The sequence below is a fragment of the Marmota marmota genome, unplaced genomic scaffold, assembly GCF_001458135.2.
Source record: "Marmota marmota marmota unplaced genomic scaffold, marMar, whole genome shotgun sequence".
Classification (NCBI taxonomy): domain Eukaryota; kingdom Metazoa; phylum Chordata; class Mammalia; order Rodentia; family Sciuridae; genus Marmota; species Marmota marmota.
The window spans coordinates 50,587,756-50,614,334 of NW_025999990.1; the positions used below are offsets into that span (position 1 = coordinate 50,587,756).

The window sequence follows — 26,579 nt, forward strand, 5'->3', positions numbered from 1 at the left end:
AATTTCTTGTTACCTCGTTTCCCTAGGATTTTTCTTTATTACTGTTGTGAAAACTACCCCCCCCCCCCCCCACTTCTCTTAGTAAAAAAATTTATTGATAAAACAGGGATTCCAAGATGGTGGGCCAGAGGGAGGCAGCATTCTCTTTTGCTCTGTGATGGAGATCTCACTTAGTTGTAATACTGCATCTCAGAGAGGGTAAGAGGACCCCTATTACAGCTAACTTCCACAGAAATCACCAGTGCTGTGACCCCTGCGCAGGGCTCAGAGCCTCAGTGTTTGAGTAGTACTCCTAGCTCCCTAAACCCAAAGCCTGCAGTTTTAACCCACACACAGCTTGCAAGCGCCTTAGCAGAATCACCTATTAGCACCTCTGCAGGACTCCAGACTGCGCTCTGCTCCCACACAAGTCACTCAGCTACTACCTACCCACAGCACAATGCCATTATCTGATTCCCCCCACCTCAACAGACACCCTAGTGCTAGAAACAGACCACCACCATCTTGGATAACCATTCTTGCCATATTTGGTGGGGGCAGCTCTCAGATCAGATATCCATCTGGCCAGGAGGGATCTTGGAACCCTAAAAGATTGTTTTTACCCTACAAACCTATAGGGTAAAAAAAATAACACTCCAGACCCACAGAGCTGGAAAGCAAGACACATGAGCAACATGAAAAGACAAGGGAAGAAAGTACCCCAAACAAATCAAGACACCACATTATTAGAATCATTGGCAGCTACAGCAGGAAAAATGACAGACAAAGAGTTCAGGATAGTTCTGTGAACTCAAGGAAGATATAAGCGAGCAAATATAAGCAATGAAAAGATCACTTCGACAAGGAGCTACATAAACAAATCCAGGAAGCAAAATATGACCTCAATAGGGAGATAGAAGTTCTTAAAAAACAAACAAACAAAAAACTCCCAGAAATCCTTGAAATGAAAGAAATGATAATACAATAATACAATCAATAACTTAGACTTCACTAATATATAGAATATTTCAACCTGCATCAAGTGGATATACTTTCTTCTCAGCAGCACAGGGATCCTTCTCTAAAATAGACCATATAATATGCCACAAAGCAACTCTTAGCAAATACAAAAAAGTAGGGATACTACCATGCATTTTATCAGATCATAATGGATTAAAATTGAAAATCAGTGACAAAATAAAAAATAAAAATTTCTCCAACACCTGGAGATTAATCAATATGCTACTGAATGAACAATTGGTTGCAGAAGACATCAAAGAGGATATTTAAAAATTCTTAGAGGTAAATTAGAACATAGACACAACAATATCGAAATCTCTGGGACACTGTGAAAGCAGTACTAAGAGGAAATTTCATTGAATGGAGTTTATTCCTTAAAAGAAGAAAAAGTCAACAAATAAATGACCTCACATTCCACTCAAAGCCCTAGAAAAAGAAGAGCAAATCAACAGCAAATGCAGTAGAAGGCAAGAAATAATTAAAATTAGAGCTGAAATCAATGAAATCACAACAAAAGAAACAATTGAAAATATTCACAATACAAAACGTTGGTTCTTTGAAAAAATAAATAAAATTGACAGATTCATAGCTACGCTAACGAAGAGAAGGAGAGAGAAAACTCAAATTATCAACATTCGTGATGAAAAAGGTGATATCACAACAGACACTACAGAAATACAAAGGATATTAGAAATTATTTGGAAACTTATACTCCAATAAAATAGAAGAAATTTAAGGCATTGACAAATTAATTAAGTCATACAATTTACCCACATTGAATCAGGAAGAGATACACAATTTAAACAGACCAATATCAAGTGATGAAATAGAAGACACCATCAGAAGCTTACCAACCAAGAAAAGCCCAGGACCGGATGGATACACAGCCGAGTTAATCTATAAGACCTTTAAGGTAAAACTAATACCAATATTCTTCAATTTATTTCAGGAAATAGAAAAAGAGGCAGCACTTCCAAACTCATTCTATGAGGCCAATATCACCCTGATCCCAAAACCAGGCAAAGACACATCAAAGAAAGAAAACTTTAGACCAATATCTCTAATGAATATAAATGCAAAATTTTTCAATAAAATTCTGGAAAATAGAATACATAAACATATTAAAAAGATTGTACACCATGATCAAGTGGGATTCATTCCAGGGATGCAGGGTTGGTTCAACATATGGAATCAGAAATGTAATTTATCACATCAATAGACTCAAAGATAAGAATCATATGATCATCTTAATAGATGCAAAAAAGGCATTTGACAAAATACAGCACCTTTACATGTTCAAAACACTAGAAAAAGTAGGGATAACAGGAACACATCTCAACATTGTAAAGGCTATCTATGCTAAGCCTCAGTCCAATATCATTCTAAATGGAGAAAAATTAATGGCATTCTCTCTAAAATCTGGAACAAGACAGGGATTCCCTCTTTCACCACTTCTATTCAACATAGTTCTTGAAACACTGGCCAGAGCAATTAGACAGATGAAAGAAATTAAAGGGATATGTATAGGAAAAGAAGAACTTAAATTAGCATTATTTGCTAACTATATGATTCTATACCTAGAAGACCCAAAAAGCTCCACCAGAAAACTTGTAGAACTTGTAAATGAATTCAGCAAAGTAGCAGGATATAAAATCAACACCCATAAATCAAAGGCATTTCTGTATATTAGTGACAAATCTGCTGGGAATGAAATGAGGAAAACTACCCCATTTACAATAACCTAAAAAATAAATACTTGGGAATCAACTTAATGAAAGAGGTGAAAGATTTATACAATGAAAACTATAGAAACCTAAAGAGAGAAATGATGGAAAAAATCTACCTTGCTCTTGGATAGGCAGAATTAATATCATCAAAATGACTATACTACCAAAAGCACTATTCAGATTTAATGCAATTCCAATCAAAATCCCAATGGCATTCCTCATAGAAATAGAAAAAGCAACCTGAAATTCATCTGGAAAAATGAGACCCAGAATAGCTAAAGCAATTCTTAGCAGGAAGAATGAAGCAGGTGACATTGCTATACCAGATCTTAAAGTATACTATAGAGCAATAGTAACAAAAACAGCATGGTATTGGCACCACAAAAAAAAAAAAAAAAAACAAAAACAAAAAAAACAAAACAAAACAAAAAAAACCCCTGGTAGACCAATAGTACAGAATAGAGGACACAGAGACTAACGCACAAAATTACGATTACCTTATATTAGACAAAGGTGCCAAAATCATGCATTGGAGAAAAGATACCCTCTTCAACAAATGGTGCTGGGAAAACTGGAAATCTATATACAACAAAATGAAATTAAATCCCTATCTCCCACCATGCAAAAAACTCAACTCAAAAATGGATCAGGGACTTAGGAATTAAGCTAGAGACTCTGTGTCTAATAGAAGAAAAAGTAGGCCCTAATCTTCATCATGTGGGATTAGTCCCCAACTTCCTTAATAAGACTCCTATAGCACAAGAATTAAAACCAAGAATCAACAAATGGGATGGAGTCAAACCTAAAAAATTACTTCTCAGAAAAAGATACAATCTGTGAGGTGAACAGAGAGCCTACATCCTGGGAGCAAATTTTTACCCCTCACAATCTTATAGAGTACTAATCTCTAGGGTATATAAAGAACTCAAAAAACTAAGCACCAAAAATACAAATAACCCAATCAATAAATGGGCCAGACACTTCTCAGAAGAGGATATACGATCAATCAACAAATATATGAAAAAATGTTCGTCATCTCTAGCAATTAGAAGAATGCAAATTAAAACTACTCTAAGATATCATCTCACTCCATTCAGAATGCAGCTACTATGAAGACAAACAAAATAAGTGTTGGCGAGGATGTTCAGGCAAAGGTACACTCATACATTGCTGGTGGGACTGCAAACTGGTGCAGCCAATGTGGAAAGCAGTAAGAAGATTCCTTAGAAGACTTGGAATGGAACCACCATTTGACCCAGCTATAGCTCTCCTCGGTCTATACCCAAAGGACTTAAAAATCATCATACTACAGGGACACAGCCACATCAATGTTTATAGCAGCACAATTCACAATAGCTAAACTGTGGAGCCAACTTAGATGACATTCAGTAGAGATAAATGGATTAAAAAAATGTGGCATATATACACAATGGAATTTTACTCAGCAATAAAAGAGAATAAAATCATGGCATTTGTAGATAAATGGATGGCGTTGGAGAAAATAATGCTAAGTGAAGTTAGCCAGTCCCAAAAAAACAAATGCCAAATGTTTAGGCAGATAGGGCAGAGGGGTGGAGAGAAAGGGAGTGGGCAGGGGGTTAGCAAGGCTGGTGGAATGTGATAGACATCATTATCCAAAGTACACGTATGAAGACACAAATTGGTGTCAACATACTTTATATATAACCAGAAATATGAAAAATTATGCTGTATATGTATAATGCATTCTGCTGTCATTCATTTTTAAAAAAAACAATAACAAATTTATTGCCATAGCATCTCTGTTAAAAGCAATAGAGCCGATCACAGTGGTGCACACCTGTAATCTCAGTGGCTCAGGAGGCTGAGACAGGAGAATCTGGAGTTCAGCAACTGCGAGGCACTAAATAATTCAGTGAGACCCTGTTTCTAAATAAAATACAAAATAGGGCTGGGGGTGTGCCTCAGTGGTATAGTGCCCCTGAGTTCAATCGCTGGTACCAAAGAAAAGTAATAGAAATATATTTCTAGTCAGAATATTCCATTTGAGCTTGCCCCATAGCAATACTTGTGTCATAGTAACAGACGAATAAAACCTACACTTTCCATATTCTGTAAGAAATGTAATTCAATATAGACTGTTAATTTGGGGAGTATAAATTTCTTTTTAAAAAAGAAACACTTTACTTGGAGGTAAAGCTATTTTAACTATTGGCCTAGAGATAGATTTTTTTCTTTTGAGTTTTTGATATATAATTCCATCTAACTGATTATGAGCTGCTCAATTATAAAAAACAAAACCTTTCTCAACTATTCCAATAAATTTCTCATGGTCTTTTTCTAAGCTCAGATAATTTTAGACCATTTTATTGAGAGAAAAAGGGGAAAAAATTAAAGATTTTTGTGACCTAAAATTATTCTTATGAGAACAGCCTTTTTTTAAAAAAATATAGTTTTTATTGTGGTAGATGGACACAATGTCTTTATTTATTTATTTTTATGGAGTATATGGAGTACTGAGGATCAAACCCAGTGCCTCACACATATGAGCAGGCGCTCTACCACTGAACTACAACCCTAGCCCAAGAACAGCCTTTTTGATGGACTATATAATTGGACTTGTAGATGAACAAACTATAAACTGTAATGAATAGTATTTACATTATTGATTTAACAGATGTTCTTGAAATAAAATAATTACAATGACATTTACTGAGCACAGCTCTGTGCTAAAGGATGTTTAGTTACTTTGTTTATTGATCTTTGCAAGAACTTTATGATATGCCCATCTATAGAAGTAGAAACTTGGAAGAGGCTCAGGATTTTTTTTTTCTAATGGCAATTGGTTGTAACAATTAGGATTTGAATGCGGGTCATCTTTATCTAGAATATATGTCCTAAACCATGATGCCCCCTGTGTAAGCACAGAAGAAAACTCAGACAGTTTTTATGAATTTATAAACATTATGTAGTAATGTAAATGATCACTTTTATCATAATATTAATAATATTAAATAATATTAATAATATTAAATAAATATTAATAATATTAAATAAATATTAATAATATTAAATAAAAATTACATAATATTAAATAAAAATTGTGTATGTGCAGTGTTCCCTTTTAAGGAAGGCATCCCTGTGGTCAACCTGTTCGGGTGGCTCTTATCTTCATTTATAGATTATGAGGGAAAAAATCATAACTCTCTATCAGAACACTTTTGTTGTTAGTTATAAAAGCCCCAAACTGATCTATAAAGAAATAAAATTATGACTCCCTTGGCAAATACTCACATGTTTTATATCATATATATTAAAGCAAAATTTAACATCACTTAACCACCAGAAAATATGAGGAAAACATAAAGAGGCCTTTTTTCAGTTGCTATAGGAACCATTTACTGTCTAAAATTTTGAGTGGTTAAAATCACATCCATTGTTGTTTTAGTCAGTTGTCTATCTGTAGCTGCATCTATATTATATAACCTCAAACATTCAGACTGAGACGAATGAAAGGCTTCAAGCTCATACTTTTGTCATACTTTTTAACTTAGTATGATTTGGGATTACTTCAAATTAAAGGTAAATATTTATTTTATGTTGGTGAGATGGCATGTCATATTTAGAGAGATTCTGGAAAAAAAATTCATGAAGTTTACTTTGAAACATTATCTAACTCAGTGGAATAAAATGAGGTTAAAAAAAAAAATGAGCTTGTGCTTCATGTGGGATCCAGTAAGAAAAATTAGGGTGGTGGTGGGTGGAGAGCTTTCTTGTCTACAGTGATTTCAAGGTCTTCTGGCCAGGAATAGAATTTGGACCACTTGGAAGATAGTTCCATCTAGAGGGCAGAAGAGAAAGGTATCAGCGCTGATCTTAAGGGCATTCCTTTGGAACCCATGGGCTATAAATCCTGGGAAAGCTTCTGTTCTATTCCTTTTATCAGATTCGTCAGTAGGCTGGCTTACGTACCTTGCTTCCAAGTATCTGAGGTTATACTATGGGAAGAGAAGACAGAGATGGTCCTCTGCATTCTTAATAGAGTTATGGATACTGACTTGTGTTCACTTGTCTCCTTTAAGCATTATGGGCCTTGGAGTAAGGATGTTAGGGCATTTATTAAAATCTCAACTTTTTCATCTTTCTTTGTTTTGGAAGTGAACGGATAAAATGGAAAGCGTTTTAGCTGGAAGCCTTACATATCTGTTCTAGGAGGCCCTTATAGTCCTAGAAGAGTTTTTAGTGTGGTAATTCGGAATTACCATCATCCCTAAATGTCACAAAGTGTCATTCTTTTTTTTTTTTTTTCAGTTAGTTCACTTATTGAGTCATACCATATCCATATGGACCCCCACAGATAAGAAAACCCATGGGTGCTCAAATCCCATTTATAAAATGATATGCATTTGCATATAACCTCTGCATATCTTGCTAAATCATCTCTGGATTATGTATAATACTTAATACAATATAAATCCTATGTGAATAGTTTCTGTACTGAATTACTTAGAAATTATGACAAGAACAAACAGACTTTATATGTTCAGAATAGGAATAATTTCTTTTCAAATATTTTTGATCCATGGTCAGTTGACTCCACCAATGCAGAACTTGATACAAAGAGTAGACTGTACCTGGACAAGAGAGGACGATTTGCTTAGTTAGGGTTTTCTTTCATTGGAAAGAGAATTGACAACTCTTGCTGGGTTCTAATTTCTAAACTGTCTTGAGGACTAGGGAAGTAGGATGGGGACAGCCCATGCTGCTGGTTGTCCTGATATATGATACACAGTCTGGGATAAGGCTGTGGACATTTTGTCTGGCATATGGTAGCAGCCAGGTAATTCTAATAGAGGATGAACTTTGAAATCATAGATCAGATCAGTATTCTCTTTTGCATCTCATATTTTTACATTGCTATGCTTTGTTCAAAGTTATTACTTTTATTTAAGAGATTTCTGTTACACACTTTGGTTGATTGTTTTTGCAGTGCTAGGTATTGAACTGAGGGCCTTATACATGCTAGGCAAGCTCTCTACCACTGAACTAACACACTTTCTGTGTCTAGGTAAATTATACTAGTTAAGTAAATGTAGCCTCATGATAGAGATACTTTCACTTGGGTATGTTTTCACTTCGCCAAACTGAAGTTTCTTTTCTCTTGTGCTGGTGTCTTTGTCTGCAAAAGAACCAGGAATTTGAGTAGCACCTAGATGAAACAACTCTTTCATTTATGTAGTATTGGGCTGTGAATAAGTCAGAAGCAAAGTTGCTTTCCTTAGAAAAGAATCATAATTAATCAGATAATCATTTTTTAAAGAAATTATCTACTTAATTATAGTATAATGAACTTACTAAACTAAACTTCTAGCTTCAGCAACTAACAACATGTGGTCAAACACATGTTTGTATCATGTATCATGCTTCACCTATTCTGAATCTGATGATTTTTGAAGCAGTCTCAATCATCCTGCAAGTGTTTCTCTGAAACAAAGATTGGAAATTTTTTTGTGTAAAAAGTCAGGTAGTAAATTTTGCAGATTGCACATTTCCTATTACCCAGTCCTGCCCTTGCAGCACCAGACAGTAAAAGACAGTATAAGTGAATGAGTATGACTGTGTTCAATGCAACTTTATTGATGGACATTGAAATTTGAATTTCATAGAATTTTCATTGTCATGAAATATTTTTCTTATGATTATTTTCAATTATTTTAAAATGTCAACATCCTTCTTAGCTTTTGAGCTAGAATTCAGCATTAGCCCTACAACAATGATTCCCTTTACTTATTTTAAAATATATAATGGATTGTTGTAGACTCTACTTAGCTTACTGTGCTGTAGAACACTAGAACTAATTCCTCCTGTCTCACTGAATTTTGGTGCCCATCAATCAACTTCACTGCTCAGAGGTTTCTAACATAAAAAAAATAGTAAATGTTTGAGTAGATAGAAATGCTAATTGCCTTGATTTGGTCATTATATATTATAACATGAATCAAATTTTATACTCTCTCCTGTAGATATATATAAATAGTGTATCAATTGAAAAAAGAATTACGTCAATAGTGATGATGATTTCATGGTGTTCATCTATGCCCAAACTCATCAAATTGTGCATATTAAATATGTGAACCTTTTTGTATATCAATTATACCTCAATAAAGCTGTTTAAAAAGAATATGGTAAGAGCCCTCAAAAAATAAATCTCTCTGTAAGCCCTAGAAAATTAATTAGTGCTCAAATTTTCTTGCCTGTCTTATAACTTAATTTTGTTTATCATTTAACTTAATTTTGATCATGAGGCTCTTAAGTCCATTTCTTCTTTATAATTCCACATCCATCCTGTCCTCTGTTTCATGGTCAATGTTATTGTTGTTGAAACTGTTCGTACTATAGATCCTCATGTTTTGAGTTTTGCTTGTTGCCTTCCTGTTATGTCATTCAGTAAGTTTTTCTGCTTCCTAGGAAATTCTTTCTCATTTTTGATATCAGTTCTTGATGATCGCTGCTTATCTTCATTAATTAATTAGGGCTTGCAGAATGGTCCAGTTCTATTGGTCCTGTGTGTACTAGCTGGAGTTGCTTCTAAAAAGAAGTTTTCTATATCAACTATTTGGTTACCCTGATATATATAAGTATTGATGATGAGAAGCTGGTGTTGATGCTTGCCTTGACTTCTTTTAAATGAGTGTTCAAAATAATGAGGTGGTTTGCTATTATCAGCTCAAAAAGTGACCAAGGTGGTTGTTAATATTTTTATCATGGTTGTCATTGTCTTCACCAACTTGGAGATTTAAACACATGTGATGTGTTTCAACTCATAACACCTATTATCTTTATTGTTCCTCAAGTCCTCCCCACCCCTTTTACCATGGGGCTTACTCAGGGCGTGTAACTCTATCCCTTACCATCTCTACTGACTACTGATGCAACAGGCTCTAGGCATGTATTTTCAATCATTGTCCGCCTGAAAACTGGAATTCACCATTTCCTCAAGCAATTCTGGTTCTTTTTCAGTGGGAAATAGTAATTAGAAATTACAGTCTGAGCACAGAGTACTCATTACTTCTGTTGGTTGTTCTGGGATCCACCCATAGGACAAAATGGCATATATAAACAGAAACATTTAAAGATATATGCTCTGCACTAAGTTGAATTCAAATTCAGAACTACAGGAATTTTAATCTTGGTTACATTATAATTTTATCTTCTACCAACTGTGTTTTCAGAAAGAGTTGTGTATTTTAAAGCATATTGATTGATTAAGGAAATGCAGGGCTCTTAGCTGTCATGTTAATGATGAGCCCAGACCTTTAGATCATGTGTGATGGACAGCACTGCTATCCTCCCCACATTAAGTACAACTGTGAAGAAATGGGCTTGAGTCCTAGCCTTGCAAAACAAACCATTAACCTAATAAAAATATTAGTGTTGAGTTCCATAGTTTGATTTGTGAAGTTATTTATTTAACTATTGGGAATTTGATCTTAAAACTGAAGAGCTAGTGTCACTGTTATTTTTGAATCCAGGAAAGTTCTGGTTCTGTAACTGCTCAGTAAAACCAGTAACTGAAGAGACAGAGTGATAGGGAAGGAGCAGGCTCTATTGGCATCAAGCCAACAAATGGAAGATGGGGACTCTTGTCCATTAACAACAACAAAAAAAAATTTTGCTTAGGGGTCACAGGCACAAAGCTTATATAGGGATTTGAGAGAGGTATGTTTTTACTTCAGGATAAGTGGGCAGCATTCTTCAGTGGTCATAAATTTTGGGCTTTTCTGTTACTATCTGAATGTCACCAAATATTCTGGGTTCTGTCACTCTGAAGAAAAGTTAATGATTAAAAAGTTGTCTTTTTTTTTAAGGAATATCTAACTTTATAGTTTCAGATACAGAACAGGTGATGGGATCAGAAAGCATCTTTTGCTGGAGAACACTAGGCAGTTCAATCAGAGGTGTCAGCTACAGCAAAGCTAGTGGGAGACTAACATGTTGCTCAGCTGTGTGTCTTCCAAAATTGATAATTTTAAGTCAGCTTAAGCAGGTGAAGCTAGAGGGCTTATTTAGGTTATCTAATTATGTGTTATCTTTCTAATTATTGCATTTATTATGCATATATTTTATTCCTTGGATGATCTTCTAAATAAAATTTGAACATAAGTTTATTAAATAATATTATTTAGTCGTCTCTAATATATAATGAAATGAACTATGTCTGTGAGATTTTAAATTTCCATAAAAATAAAATGTGATTGTATACAATATTCCCTTAGTGTGGTAATACTTAGGGTATCTGTTTATTATATTGGTATCTGTATAGATATTAACCAATTAAAGTATACTTGCCATAGAAATCAATGGTATATGGTGACAGAAACTAGAACTTCAGTTTCTTGTGTCTCACCTCCATATATACTTGGTTATCTTAGCTGTGGTATAAACATCAAAGGTCAGTGTAGTAATTAATCCCTTAATTATCAAAATAAAAATATGGACCATAGAAAAATTGTGGACTTACTCAATTAATACTGGATTTAAATTACATATGATGTTCCAAACAAAATTACTCCAGACTCTGCTGATGCTATTAGTGATCTCAGCGGTAAGAATTTCAATCAGCGTGTTACAAATAGGCATATTTGAAAGTGGGTTAGTACAGACTATTTTTACTGTTGAAGAAGGGCAAATGCAGTTTAATCCCCACCTGTGCAAAGGAGGAAGGGGCCTGGCTCGTCTCTCCTCTGAACTTGTGCACACAGAGCAACTCCAAAAAGCCTGAGATTGATTAATTTGCTGCAAGTGCTGCTAACTTCCCAGAACTCAATTTCTCTCAATCATTGCTCTGATTATTGCGAAACTATTCCTGAAAGACTTAATATGTATCTTTTTTTGCTAGTAAATTGCTGCTCATTTAGAAGTCCTCAAGTTAGTCCGTTGCATAAAGAAGGTTGTAAGTCTAATTTAAATAACTATCAGTTCTTTTTTCCAGCTTGCTCACATTGAAATACATGCACTTTTAAAGATACTCTTGCCTTCATAAAGACCTCTAATAACCAGTAAGATCATTTCCTCTCAGGCATCTTCATTATGTTTCTTTCATTAAGTTCACAAAAGATGGGACAGCAGTTTCATTAACAACCCTGGACATGCAGTTGCCATGCTTCTTATGAAATTTAAGGTTTTTATTCCCCAAAATTGAAGACTTCCATGGTAAATTCTTTATATTATGAAGAAAAATCTGGATAACCACTCTTGGTTGTGGCTCATTGTCCACTCTTGGTCCCTTCTCATTTTCCTATCACACTTATAAGAAGATGGAGAGCCAGTGCTTGGTGGGGCTACCTCTTCCTAACATTGGAAGTTGGAAGAAATCTTGATAGTCTTGCCATCTCTACTCAGTGTACATTTCCAGATTTTCCTGGGAGTGTCACTCAATAAGCTGATTAAAAAAGATTCCCCAAAGGCTCCTAGATGCACAGTAATTCCTGAGGTTCAGAACATATTGCCCTCTCTGGTTATTGGTGACATGAAAAGAGGCTAAAAGGGAGAAGGGCCCATGTGTCTCTGCACCTCCCCAGCATCAAGGGAATAGGACTGGCTTCATTCCTCACAATTCCCAGTTTAATTGTAGTTGAAGGAAGGAATTCTGGGAACCAGGTCTTCCTAAAATGAACTCATGTAATCACCCATTTATGCCTTAAATGCGTTTAATATAACCACTAAGCCTCCCTAAGATGTGTGTTATGGTTTGGATATGAGGTGTCCCCCCCTACCCAAAGCTCCTGTGTTAATTCATGAATCTTCAGAGGTGATGTAATTGGATTTTAAGAGTCTCACCATTCAATCCATCCTAGTGTGAATGGACTAAGTGGATGGTAACTGTAGGCAGGTGGGGTATGGCTAGATGAGGCAAGTCCTGTAAGGGTTCATCTGCCCTGTGGCCCCTTCCCTCTGTTTCTTGGCTGCCATGAGTTAGCTGCAGTCCTTCACCAAGCCCTTCCACCATGATACTCTGTCTCTCCTCCTGCCCAGAGCACTGAAGTTGGCAAACCATGGACTCAAGTTCTAAAACTGTGAGCCAAAATTATTTTTTCTTCTCTAAGTTGTTCTTGTTGGGTATTTTGGTCACAGTGATGGAAAGTTAACTAACATGATATGCCAGGTGTGGTTTCTGTGCTAGAGATAACAGTAAAACCCTGGCAAAATCCTTGCCTTCCTGGAACTTATATCCTGAAAGGGGAAGGAGAGGATAACAATAGTAAGTAATTTAGGCACTACATCAAAGAGCTGTCACTACTATTCCAAAAGGAAAACCCGAGCAGTGCCATGCAGAAGCATGTGTCAGTTTTCAATCTAGGATGAGGTTGAGCAGTGACTGGGAGTAAATGGACATGTTAGCCATGGGGCTGGGTGGGGAGAACATTCCAGGAGGAGGAAGGTGTGGAGCCTGCCTGGGTGGGAAGGAACAGTGAATAAGTTCAGTGTGGCTGGACTTTCAGCTGACACTGCAGTGATGGGGACCCCAAAGCAGAGAGGTTTGGGGTACTGTGTGCATTCTTGGAGGTCATTCTGAGTACCTTTGCCTTCATTCCAAAAATCAACAAAATGAACGTTTTCACTTACTAGTGAAGCCTGCCCATTTTAAAAATTCATTTGGTGACACAACCTGACCTAATAGGAAGTGAACAAGCTATTTAATAGGGTCTCTATTTTTTCCTCCTTAGAGTCAGTATTCTTAAGTTTTGATGCAGAAATATCAAAGTGCCTGTTTGTGAGGTGCTTCCCAGATTTTCCTGGGAGTGTCACTCAATAAGCAGTATATACCTTTCTAAATATTTTAAAAATGTGATTTTTGAACCCTATTGTGCCCAGTGGTTTCAGATAAATGCTAATGGCCTGTCCCATGGCCATGGCATTTGAGTCCAGGATCTAATTTACATACCTGTTCCTTCAACACTAGGGAGGTGAGGAGCTGCCTCCTCTCTTCTGAAGGATGCTATTTTCATACTCTTATCTCCTTTTCTGGACCCTAGCTGTGGACCAGATGAATTCTTCTGTGTCCTGCTCACATTTCTCTGAAGGAAGCCACTTCTTACTTTCTATGCAGAAATCAGGATGTCTTGGATGGAATGTCCTCTGCTGGGCTTCCTTCCAGAATAGGAGAAGAGGGATTTCCTCCCCAGACCCTTCATTTCTATTAATACAACTGTAAATTGAATTAGATTTTTAAAAATTTCCACTCCACAATCTTTACCTACATTTCAATGATACAGACATCCCTAAGTCAGGTCCCTAGGTAGCTATTTATTTATTTATTTATTCTAATATTTATTTTTTAGTTTTAGGCGGACACGATATCTTTATTTTATATATATGTGGTTCTGAGGGTTGAACCCAGTGCCTCATGCATGCTAGGTGAGCACTCTACCACTGAGCCACAATCCCAGCCCCTAGGTAGCTATTTATTAAGTGGTGTTTACAAGCAAGTATGAGGTCTACATTTGTTTTGGTTGATGTTTATCTTGATAGTTTAAATTCACTGTTTGACTTCACAGATATTTTTCTCTATCATTTTTTTTTTCTTTTTCCTTTTTCATACATGTGCTCACTTGACCAGAACATCCACAACTTTATCAGAGGGGATAATGTTGGGCAATGTCAGGGATGGGGAAATAGCATCGGTGCTGACTTTAGCACTGTGTTCATGTTAGCCATGGACTCTGGTTGTTGAAGGTGTCAAGTTCACCTTACATTCACTGTCATTATCTCACTTTGCACTCACTGTGTCATGGGAGCTAGTCTAGGCAGTTCTGGCTGATGTTTTACCATTGACTTTATTTTTATTTATTTAGTTTTTTACTTATTTATTTATTTATTTATTTTTGTACCAGAGATTGAACTCGTGGCCCTTAACCACTGATCTATTGCCCTAGCTCTTTTCTGTACTTTATTTAGAGACAGGGTCTCACTGAGTTGCTTAGCACCTCACTTTTACTAAGGCTGGCTTTGAACTCATGATCCTCCTGCTTCAGCCTCTCAAGCTACTGGGATTACAGGTGTATGCCACTGTGCTAGACTCTATCAGTGACTTTAAATGATGTATCTTCCTTATATACACTAAGGGCCCAAGAAATAGGGTTTGGCACTATAGGGGAAAAAAGTACAATCTTTTCCTTAACCTATCATAAGGTTCAAATACAGATTAGTAAGATTAAACAAAGAACTAAAAAGTATATATATTTTATGTGACACAAAAACCTTCAGAAAATGAATACTCAAGGACCCAGAGAAGATCATGATTTTATGAACGTTCCTCCAGAAATATGATTGGAGGACAAAAGGTGGATGGTTTAACAGTTACAAACTGGGGGACATAGCCAGTTTGCAGATTATTCTTGACTTCTCTGTGTGGCCATTGCTTCTCTCTGGTATGGGACATGATTCCTGTCAGAGGAGGAGAGAGGGAGGCCTGAGAGAGACCTTCCTAGGTGTTGAGGCCTATTCAGGGGAAGTGGACCAGGGTAATTTCAGTTTCTGTAGCTTGCTTCAGGAGGTATGGGCAGTGGTAGAAGGTCAGAGAGACTACCCTGCTTCTGCACTTTTCTCAGTTGCTTTCAGCCTAAAATACCCAACATGCCAAGGGGACATGCTTTGGGGGAACATTTTCTCTGCATCACTTCAGATCTAACAAAGTGATAGACACGGTGGGTGTCTCCCCCTCCTTCCATATCCTCTCCTGAACTTTGAGGACAATTCCTCATTTCTACTCCTTTGAGCCCAGGTGTGGATGACTCCTGAAGCATGATATCCCATAGGGAGCGAATAACCTAACAGTTATTGCGGATTGGACCAACTTTTCAGCATGAGGAAGCAAGGTTGCTTTTATTAATGTATACCTGTCAAGATTTCAGAGCAAAAGAAGAAATGATGTCATCCAGGGAGCAGTTCATTTTCCCATGTGAATGAACACCTTTAGATTTGGGGTTTGGGTATTTTTCTGCTTTCTCTATTCTCTCACCTATTGCTTTGCCCACCCAATTCTTCTCCTTTTCTTTCACTGGTTATTTCCTTCATCTTTCCTGCTGTGCAAGTCTCATTTTGGATCAGTCTCTCCTGTCCTTTCCATCCTTGTTGGTTTGTTCTCTGCTCATTTCATTTACCTTGTGCGGCACCTCAATGCTTGCCCATCCTCAGACAGGTGTTCTAGCTCATGTTTCCAAAGGGAGCTTTCAGCTTGTGTGGAAGTACACCCCACATTTCAATGGTATGCCTCCTTCTGGGTGATGAATATTCTAGATATTCAAATATTGCCATGCATCCCTAATTTTAAATATACATTTTAGTCATGGTATAAGCTCTTCTCTTAAATTATCTCCAGCACACTTTAATCTTACTTAGATTGGTTTGTATATTCTGAGAAATATCCTCTTATGGCTATTGAACATATGGATTTCAGGGAATATCCTTGTCCCACAGAAAGAGGTCAACATAGTCTGCATCTTAGAATGTGATAGTGGATTCATCATTTTTGAAAATAATAAGTATGATATTTATTTTAATTTTAAAATGCTATCTAGTAAGATTACTTTATTCTGGAAACACTGTGATATCACAAAAATAAGTAGAAATAGTTGTCAAAACATAGTTGATCTCATTTAAAGATAGGTTTCATATATATATATATATATATATATGAATTTTTATTCATCAGGGTACTAATAATATTTAATAATATGAAAAATTCCACAGATATCATAAACAAAGATAGAAAGTATTATTTATATTTTGAACCATCATTTTAACCTTTATTAACATTCATATAATCTCTAATAGAAAAAGTAGTCTGTGGTATACAAAAATGATGATATTTACCTCTAATTAGTACTGAGATTATATGGTTTTAAAAATATAACTTTACTCTGGTTAGTAAAAAAAAGTTTCTATAGTAAACATTTGAATCTAAAGGTCATTCCTCTTTTTTTTTTCTTTGGTCCTTAGTAATATACTATGTGCAGGTGTACATAAGTGTACTTGTATGTCATAGATTATTATGTTCTGCTATTTAGATTCTAGGTTTTTTCCACCTCACCTGGCTGAATAAAGTCTTTCTTCTTTCTTGTATTCCTCTTGGACAAAGCAAGTTTACTTGTGACTCTCATTTTGCTCTCATTCCAAACTTTTCAGCTCACCAGCACTTTTTACCTACCAATAATCTTTTGGAGACAGGATCTTCCTCTGTTGCCCAAGTTGGCCTCAAACTTCTGGGCTGAAGCCACCCTCCTATCTGAGCTACCCGAGTAGCTAGGACTGTAGATAGGCCACCATACCTGGCTTAATTGCAAACACTTTTATTTTTTGCTCTGTTCTTTTTAGTTACATGAGAATAGAATGTATTTTGACATATCATACATACATGGAATATGACTTCCCATTTTTGTAGTTGTCTATGATATGGATGAAGTTACAGTGGCTGAATATAGGAAAGTCTGATTCATTCTACAGTCTTTCCCATTCCCTTTCTCCATCACTTCCCACCACTCCACCCTGTCCAATCAGATAAACTGCCCCCACCCCCAAATATTGTGAGTCAGCATTCACAGAGAGGCCTTTGGTTTGGAAGATAGGTTTTTTTTCACTTAGCATGGTAGCCTCTAGTTCCATCCATTTGCCAGAAAATTTCATTCTTTTTTATGGCTGAGTATATTCCATTATGTATATATACTACATTTTCTTTATCTATTCATCTGTTGAAGGGCACCCAGGTTGGTTCCATAGCTTAGCTATTGTGAATTGAGCAGCTATAAACATTGATGTGGCCGCATCACATAGTATGCTATGTCCTTTGGATATATACAGAGGAGTGGCATAACTGGGTCAAAAGGTGGTTTTATTCCTAGTTTTTTGAGGAATCGCCATATTGCATACCAGAGTTGTTGCACCAATTGGCAGTCCCACCAGCAGCATATGAGTATACCTTTCCCCCTGCATCCTTGCTAATATTTATTGTTACTTGTATTCTTGATAATTGCCATTCTGATTGGAGTGAGATGAAATCTTAATGTAGTTTTGACTTACGTTTTTCTAATTGCTAGTGATGTTGAGCATTTTTTCATCTACCTGTTGACTGATTGCATTTCTCCTATGAACTGTCTTTTCAGTTCCTTTGCCTGTTTATTGATTGGATTTTTTAATTGTTGTTATTGTTAAGTTTTTTTAGTTCTTTATATATCCTGGAGATAATTGCTGTGTCTGAGGTGCAGATAGCAAAGATTTTCTCCCATTTTTTAGGCTCTCTCTTCACATTATTGATTTGTTTCCTTTGCTGTGAGAGTGTGGTCTCTATTTTGCTTCATTGTAGCCTTTATGTTTCTCCTCCAGTTCCTTGTATTCCCTAGGCTCCTCTGTTGCAGAGCCCCCCCTCTCTGCTGGCTCCATTTCTTCTCTTTCTCTGCCTAGGACTCTGCTTTGCATCCTCAAGGCTGGGCTCTGGCTCCGCTTCCTGGAAGCCTGCACTGCACTCAAAGATTGCTGGGTTAGGCCCTAAGTGTGCCATGGGAGGTGTTCTTTGCTCTGCATCATTAATATTACCTCACACGTTCATTTCACTAACAATACTGTAAATTCATTATACAAAGGATTATTCCATTGACTTTCTGCTCCCTTAGATGATGGAGTGTGTGCCTCATAAAGATGTTCACTGGGCTTCGGTTGAATGAATGCTTGGATCCGTGCATGCATGAATTATGTAAGATAAAATGACCTGCAGATTTGAGCAAGACATGCTATTTGGTATTCCTGTGTGGATCCCTAGCTAAAATTATGCTAGTTAGTACATGGTTTCCCTCCCTATTTATTATTTTTCCTAAAGAAGCTGAATATAATTATCTATGTGGTTAAGCACATGAGACTTGTTTTTAAAAGGCTTCTCATGAGAAACCATGCCATGTGTTAGAGTTGTGTAGAGTTGCCAGTCTGAGGCTGTTTATTTTACAGGGTAAGGCTGTGACTTGAAGACATAGTAATCCTGAGTGATGCTCCTGCAACATATGTAAAAGAGAGGTTTTCTTACCCTGTGTTCTCTCAGTACTGCCTTGAGTAGTCCTTAGATCATTAAGTACATTTACCTAGAGCATAGGTAATAGAGCATTTACCTAGCAGGCATAGGACCTGGAATCAGTCCCCAGCACTGCTAATAAGGAAACAAAAATTTGAATAAACATCCTTTTGAGATGTGCTTCTTTTAGTAAAAAATATATGGGATTACTATAAAAGTATAAGCCAGTAGGGTTCATGCCAAAAGTAAGCAAATAAATGACTATATAGTCCCTTTCCTTTTTATTCTTTTCAGAAAGTATTTAGTTGTTAAAAATATGCCTTTCTTTAGGGCTTAATTATTTTCCTTAAAAACCAGAGGGAAATATTTTATTCTGTTTGAAAAAAAAGTAGATTAGTCAGTCTCATGTTACTCTGGTGATAGATTTGATTATTTATTTGGAGGGATAGCAGAGACTGAATGTATGAAGTACAGAGAGGAACCATTTCTCTGTATTAGTAATATTAAGTTTTTAACTTCTTAGTGTTCTTTGTCAGATCAAATTTAGTTCATTTAATAAAATACACGTATACATAAGTTATATATCCAATTTTATATTCTAATTGATGACATTTTAATCCACAAACAAGGCTGTTTTTATAGCTGATACTAAAGATAATGTTGGTGGAACCCTTTTTCTCCACTCTTGATGTTTCCTTGTATGGGCAGGAGCTCTACTAGTGCAGCACTCCTGACTACCTTCTCACTTCCCAAGCAGGAGCTGCCTGAGAAGAAGCACAGGGTATGCTTAGCTCAGTCCCTTCTTTGGGGATCTAAGTGCCTATGGGAACCCCATTTCTTCATCCTGTGAGTTATACAGCAGCACCCAACATATGGAAGGCCTTGTGGTTTTCTAATGCTGCCTGTGACTGGGTGGGTGAGTCTGTTTAATTCTGTCCTTTAGTATTAGCAAGCACATTATTCAGACCTATACCAGATGTTGCAGCTGCAGTTTTATCAGTAAGAAAGGTGGAATTTTAATAGCCAGCCTGCCTTTCTCTTTAAATTTGTTGCTCATTTGTTCCAAAATTCAGGTGGGGATTTGTGGTATCCATCATCATGCCACTGTTCTTGCATATAGGTTTTATTTCCCACAACACACTTCAAAATGAGTTGCTTTCAGATAAGGAAGATGGGGTCCTGTGAGAGTAAATCACTTTGAGTGATCAAGTTTGATTTGGCACCCTGGTCAGGCTAACTCACAAACTCATGTCCATTAAGACATATTGCCAATGAAAATATCACTGTTAAAAGCTTTTAAAGGACTTTACATAATATAAATCACTGAATAATACAAGTGAGCTGGATTCTTTTGTAGACTTGCATTTTTATGGCTGTAAATTAAAAAAACAAACCAAAAGAATGCATTTTAATATAGTCTGCAAGTCCCTAAATGAATAGGGCCTTGTCTACCTCCCTTGGTTCCACTTGCTGCCTTAATTTTTTAAAAATATTTATTTTTTGGTTGTAATTGAACACAATATCTTTATTTTATTTATTTATTTTTATGTGGTGCTGAGGATTGAACCCAGGGCCTCCCACGTGCTAGGTGAGCACTCTACTACTTAGTCATAATCCTAGCCCCATTGCTGCCTTAATTTTAAGCAGCTTTTTCTAACCATCTTGGGCTTCCTATGCTATTTATTATGACTAGAATACTATTTCTTTCCATTCTCCTTCTTTGCTTGGTTAACTTCTGCTTACCCTTCAGATCTCACTTCATATGTCATTTCCTTGTACTGGCCTCCTGTGTCCACAATATCTACAGCTGGTCCACATTGTGATTTCTGGCAGCTATTTGTTCTTTCCCTTTATCACCCTGGCCATCATTAGTGCTTAAGTATTCATTTCAAACTTACACTCCCCAATAAACTGAAACCCCATAAACATAACAACCCCTTGTTTTTTGTTTACCATTGTGGGCCTAGTGTCTTGCCACAATGATTGTACAGTTTGGCACACAAAGAATGCTTGGTGGGTGAAAAATGGACATAGTTTTTGACATCGTGCATTAGTCTTAAAATCTTAGACTATCCTTTTCTACTAATACTTACAAATAACATGTAAAAGATAGCTCCCCCCATGATTACAAAAAATAAAAATTATAGAACTGAAATCTCTACCCTTGTTTTGGGACTTTAAACTATTTGGAAGCATAGAGTGAATTTACAAGTGAGCCTACTGAAAGGTTAAATGTATAGGGATAATAAAAGACTAAATTGCACCAGCAATGGAACCTGCTTTATATGGTCCTGAGATATGGGATATTGTTATATTTAAGTATGAAAGTAATATTTATTAGGCATCTACTTCTCTTCGTTTTTTTCAATATCTAGAAAGAACATCATAAAGTCTGGATTAGTCCTCTAGGCATGTTCATTGGGAATATACCTAATCTACACTTTAATATCGTTCTTGAAACATTATTTTTGTTGATACATAAAATGAGATCATGATATGGTAGTTAGCAAGTTAGTTTTTGTTTCCTAACCAAGTCTAAAAATATCATATAAAATGTCAGAAAGAGTTGAAATTCTGCTTTTCATATTGGCTGTACCAATTTGCAGTCCCACAAGCAATGTATGAGTATGCCTTTTCCCCCACATCCTCGCCAACACTTATTGTTGTTTGTCTTCATAATAGCTGCCATTTTGGCTGAAGTGAGATTATATTTTAGAGTAGTTTTGATTTGCATTTCTCTAATTGCTAGAGATATGAAAAATTGTGCTCTATATGTGTAATAAGAATTGTAATGCATTCTGCTGACATATATTTAAATAAAATCAATTTTAAAAAAGAGTTGAAATATTCCTAAGGAGCAAAGTTAAGAATTTTTCTATGTACTTTTCTCCCTCTCCCTGTTGGGTTAATTTAACATAATTTATAGCTCGCGGTAGGTAAAATCATGACATTTATGCACATTTTATTTTGTATCCCTCAATCTTCAAAGTGTTGATCAATCCAGAATTTCAGTTTTCTGGGCAGCTGTTCTCCTTGAAAAACTGCCCATGGATTATAAACCACTGAACCAAGATCTGCATGAAAATGACATTGATCATATTCTATCAGGTCTTACTGTTTTGATGTGACAGCTGACATTGCTTCTTTTTCTCCCCTCCCTACTTCTGCTATTATAGGGCATTGATGTACGAGATGCTCCGCTGAAGGAAACAAAGGTGACTAGTTCCAGAAGATTCATAGCTTCATTTAATGTTGTGAATACCACCAAACGAGATGCTGGAAAGTACCGCTGCATGATTCGCACTGAAGGAGGTGTTGGGATATCAAACTATGCAGAACTGGTAGTTAAAGGTATTTAATGTGTTTTTATATCCTGCATTTAAGTCTATTGAAATAGATACGTTAGATGGACTTTTTTTCATTATTTGCTTAAACCAAACTTGTCCTATTTTTGAACAGTAGTTTGGTGACAGGTTATATTGACAGATTGCATTTTAAGTACAAATTTTGTACATGAGCAATATTTTTGAAAAATGCATATTATTTATGTTCATTTTGTTACATACAAAGCATTGAATGTGCTCTTGGCAAAGTCTTTTGCCAACTCTGTACATACAGATTACAACCTATAATTTTTTTAAGGAATTAAAATTTTTTTACTGATATAAAATCACATAAAATGCAAATATTCACCAGCCAGGGTGTTTATAATAGCAGAGTGGTTAATAAAATGAAACAGTGTCAGTATAAAAATGCTCCATCATATCACATGAGCCATATTGATAATGCTGCGTTAACATTCATAACGTTCCAGTTAGACTCTATTACTATATTTTGTGTGCCACGAAAATTGATTCATTATATTCAAGAGGGTTGGGAATGAGGGGAGAAAAAAGAGAGGGGAAATAAGTTTTCTTTAGCTTATTTAGTGCTTTTTTGTGGTCTGAGGAGTTTATAGTATTAAGCTATAAAGGCAATTTTGGGCCCCAGACAATAATTGGACTTGTAGATGTGCCATGTGGCATTTTTTAGGAAACTGTGGCAGGCCAGTGCTGGTTTTTCTAGGAGAACAAGATGACACCTTATTTAATTTTATTTGTTCGGTGCTGGGAATGTAACCTAGGACTTCATGCATACTAAGCTATGCTCACTGAGGTATGCTTCCAGCCCTGGGCCTTTATTTTAAACTTTTGTTTTGCATTTCTTAAATATGAAATATAAAATTGATCTTCTAAGGAGAAGCCATTTCTTTGATCAGCAAATTCCCCTTTTAAGACAGAACTAGCTATGTGTGTACAGGTCAAGGGCTTGCCCTCTCTGAGTATCTGTTTCCTTGTATATAAGATAGCTATTATAATGTCACCTATCTTATAGCATAGGAGGATGAACTTCTAAAAGTATATTGCAGCACTTAGAACAGTGCACAAAGCTGGCACATGTAGGGCTGTGATGGGGAGGAGAAGTTCAGAGGTGTTCTTACTGTCTGAACCAATAGACCAGTTGTTGTCATCTGGGAATGCATACCAGAACTCCCTTTCCACATTCAAAAAGGTATAATGCCTGCCCACCTCTCCTCTTGGGTCTCCTCCTGCCACACCCAGAAACAGAATCTCTCGGTGTATAATTTCTATTATAAAGCCTGCAGGTAGTTTGTATATGAGTTTCGTTGGGAGATCAGTGTTGTGTGTAGTCATCATGCATGGCTTAGAAGACAGCACTGGCCTTATCAGAGCCTGTCCCTTGAGAATTACCAGCAATGAAGGATATTCAGCAGAAGGAAGCACATGCCAAAACATCTACCTGAAGCATCGCATGGTGGTGCACACCTATAATCCCAGTGACTCAGAAGGCTGAGGTAGGAAGATTGTGAATTTATAGCCAGCCTCAGCAATGGCAAGGTGCTAAGCAACTCTCTCAGTGAGACCCTGTCTCTAATAAAATACAAAATAGGGCTAGGGATGTGGCTCAATGGTTGAGTACCCCTGAGTTCAATCCCCGGTACCCCTCACGACCTCATAAATCTACCTGAATCATATATGTTGCCACACCAGATTCTAAGTGTTTTGATTTGTAGTGAAACTTTAACTAGCCTTCCTGGGAAAACTTTTGGATTTAGGTTTAATATTTATAAAATTTATAATTTTTTTATAAAATATTTATAAAATTTATAAATTTATAAAATTCATCATTGCTGTACACACCCTAACCTTCTGAAGATTCTCTGGTGAGAGGTCACAGTATATAAAGTGGGTAAATTTTACTGACAAATGTTGTAGAATGGCCTAAGTCTTCCCATCATCACTGTTGTTATTTAACTTTGATCTTGGTTCAATTCTTTGTTATTAGTTTCACTTTTTGATTAATAGTTTCTCTCACATTTCACTGTGGTCCATGCTGTGTGGTTGATGCACCAATGGCAAATATGGTAGCCTCTTTAAAAATTGCCTCTGTGGAAAAGTTAATTTGTTGGGAGGTAAAAATAAATCAGAAATTTTTAGACTGCTAGAACAAACCTAGACATAAGGAATGTACACATTTGTGCTCCATGCTTTCCTATGGTAGTATCGCAGCTCATTGATAAACATGTACTGGCACCAACTCCCATCTCTGCATGCTTCCTATGCCAGTGATGATAGGTTGGGATTCAGGTGGCACTCAAATGTGAATTTGTCTTTTCTCCCATTTATAATTTTATTGCCAACTTCTGTATATACTTCATAATAAAAATGAAATTATATACCATTTTCTATTAGTTTAATGAAGTTATTTTCCTTGTGAGACAGTTACTTTAAAATACACAATAGCATTGTTAGGGCACTTACTTATAACACTTTTTGTATGTTATATAGAATTTGGAATGCTAATGTTCTACACATGGGAAGAACTACAGTCTCAAGAGTTTATCATTTTCTTAAGATCACAGTCTGAGTTGGTGACAACCACCCAAATAAAGCCCAGACTCTTTTACTATAACTCTAGTATTTATTCATGTCTACCGCTGCTTTTGGTAATCAAATACATAAAAATATTTCATATAATCTCCATAATGCATGCATAAATGCACATATCAATATAAAGTTTAATTATATGATCTGTATATTTATATATGATTTATAGATCTCACATAATTAAATATGATATTGACACATGCATCAGACATTCATTTATATCAATTAGGAATATGTATGTGTGTGCTTATGTGAGTACATTCTCTCATTACTGGTTTGATTTAGAATTAATTGTTTGGTGTCCTTTCTCTTGAATTAAACATTTAGCCAGGGGAAGTGATGCATGCCTGCAGTCTTTGGTACTTAGGAGGCTGAAGCTGTAGGATCACGAGTTTGATCCCAGCCTGGGATACATAGTGAGACCTTACCTTGGGGGAGAAGAAGAAGAAGCCTAAGAAGGTGGAGGAGGAGGAGGAAGGGAGGAGGAAGAGGGAGAAGGAGAAGGGAGGAGGAGATATTTTAAATTGTTTCATATTAATGCCTATAGACTGAAACCTATTCTTCCTCCCTCATTCTCTTCCTTCATTTTTTTCCTTTTCTATGAAACTTTGTTCATAATTTAAATGGTTGTTGACTAATTCTTATGTTGATTCTTCCAGAAACCAAAAGTCCTTTTGAATGTCTGTCCTAGTTGTTTCCAGTTCTAGTAGAGTGTTTCATTTGACTTAGCGTGTGAGTTACTTTTCTCTGGACAAAAACACATTAAAGCCGTGTCAATTTTAGGATACTAGTAACAATATCCTAAATGAGTGGTACTACCTACATCTCTTTGTGACCTTATCCCTGGGTTGTATTTTGACTGGCAGTACAACAGTCCTTGAATATAATTAGCTCTTTCTGCTTGGCTATATGAATGCCTTAGGATGTATTATGAAAGGCCCATTTTATGTTTTGGTTCAAGGAATGGCCTAATGATATAAATTAATGTTAATTTTTTAAAATTAAGTTAGAACTGTTTGAAGCTCAAACTTTCAGTGTATAAGCTATAGGAACAATGTTTTAGTACACTGACATCATAATTATAAAGAAAATTCACTGAAAATTTGATGTGGTCTTTCTCTTTTTTAGTCATTCTAGTAAGCTACTTTATATTTATTTGATTTGGTGACAGCCACACAAATAAACCATAAAAATATTTCATAATATACACAAGAACAAGGACTCCCCACCACAACAAAAGGAACAGAGTTCTTAGTGCAAGCCTCAGAGGTACTTGTTGCCCTGAGATCTTGTTCATCAGGAAACAAGACTATGATCCATTAGTGATGTTTGCTGTGTGAGAGGGCAGGAGAAATTGCAGCAAGTAACAGCATGTGCCAGTAACAGCCTGGAACATGTTTTATTTCACACACATTATATGACCAAAATGAGGACTTAAGTTCAAACACACACCAAAAAAGCACAGATCACCTGTGGGAACGATCTTGAGAACAATCACTAGATCTCATGTTTTTCTGAGATGGCAACTCATAGAAGTAAAAATGTATTATTTTGTATAATGATCTTGCTCATCACATATGTCACTACTCACAGTGACATTCACTTACAGAATATCTTCATTTGAGTCCTGAGGTCCATTCACCTAGCATCTGCCTAATAAGCTGGGGAAATTATTTAGGGTAAGATTGCTCATCTTTCTTCTCAGACAATGATGTAGGAAAACACAGCAGTCTCTGGTTATAAACAACAGAATAGACTTTCTCAGGTTGTATAGAGCATCTGCTATTGACTTCTTAAACTTTTATCAAGCTAGGTATAGCTTGTTCTTTGATTCAGAGATTTCCTTTCTATTCATTGCTTTAATAAGAC

General features: G+C 36.2%; 1 protein-coding gene across 17 annotated transcripts in view; it reads left to right on the forward strand.

The window, feature by feature from the left end:
• Positions 1 to 26,579, forward strand: part of Ptprm (protein tyrosine phosphatase receptor type M) — an 825,349-nt gene that overhangs the window by 340,255 nt on the left and 458,515 nt on the right. For all 17 annotated transcript variants that reach the window (XM_048806549.1, XM_048806555.1, XM_048806560.1 and 14 more), the window contains exon 6: positions 21,939 to 22,113. In XM_048806549.1, coding sequence (XP_048662506.1) covers positions 21,939 to 22,113 — 175 coding nt within the window. The remainder of the gene's footprint in view (positions 1 to 21,938; positions 22,114 to 26,579) is intronic.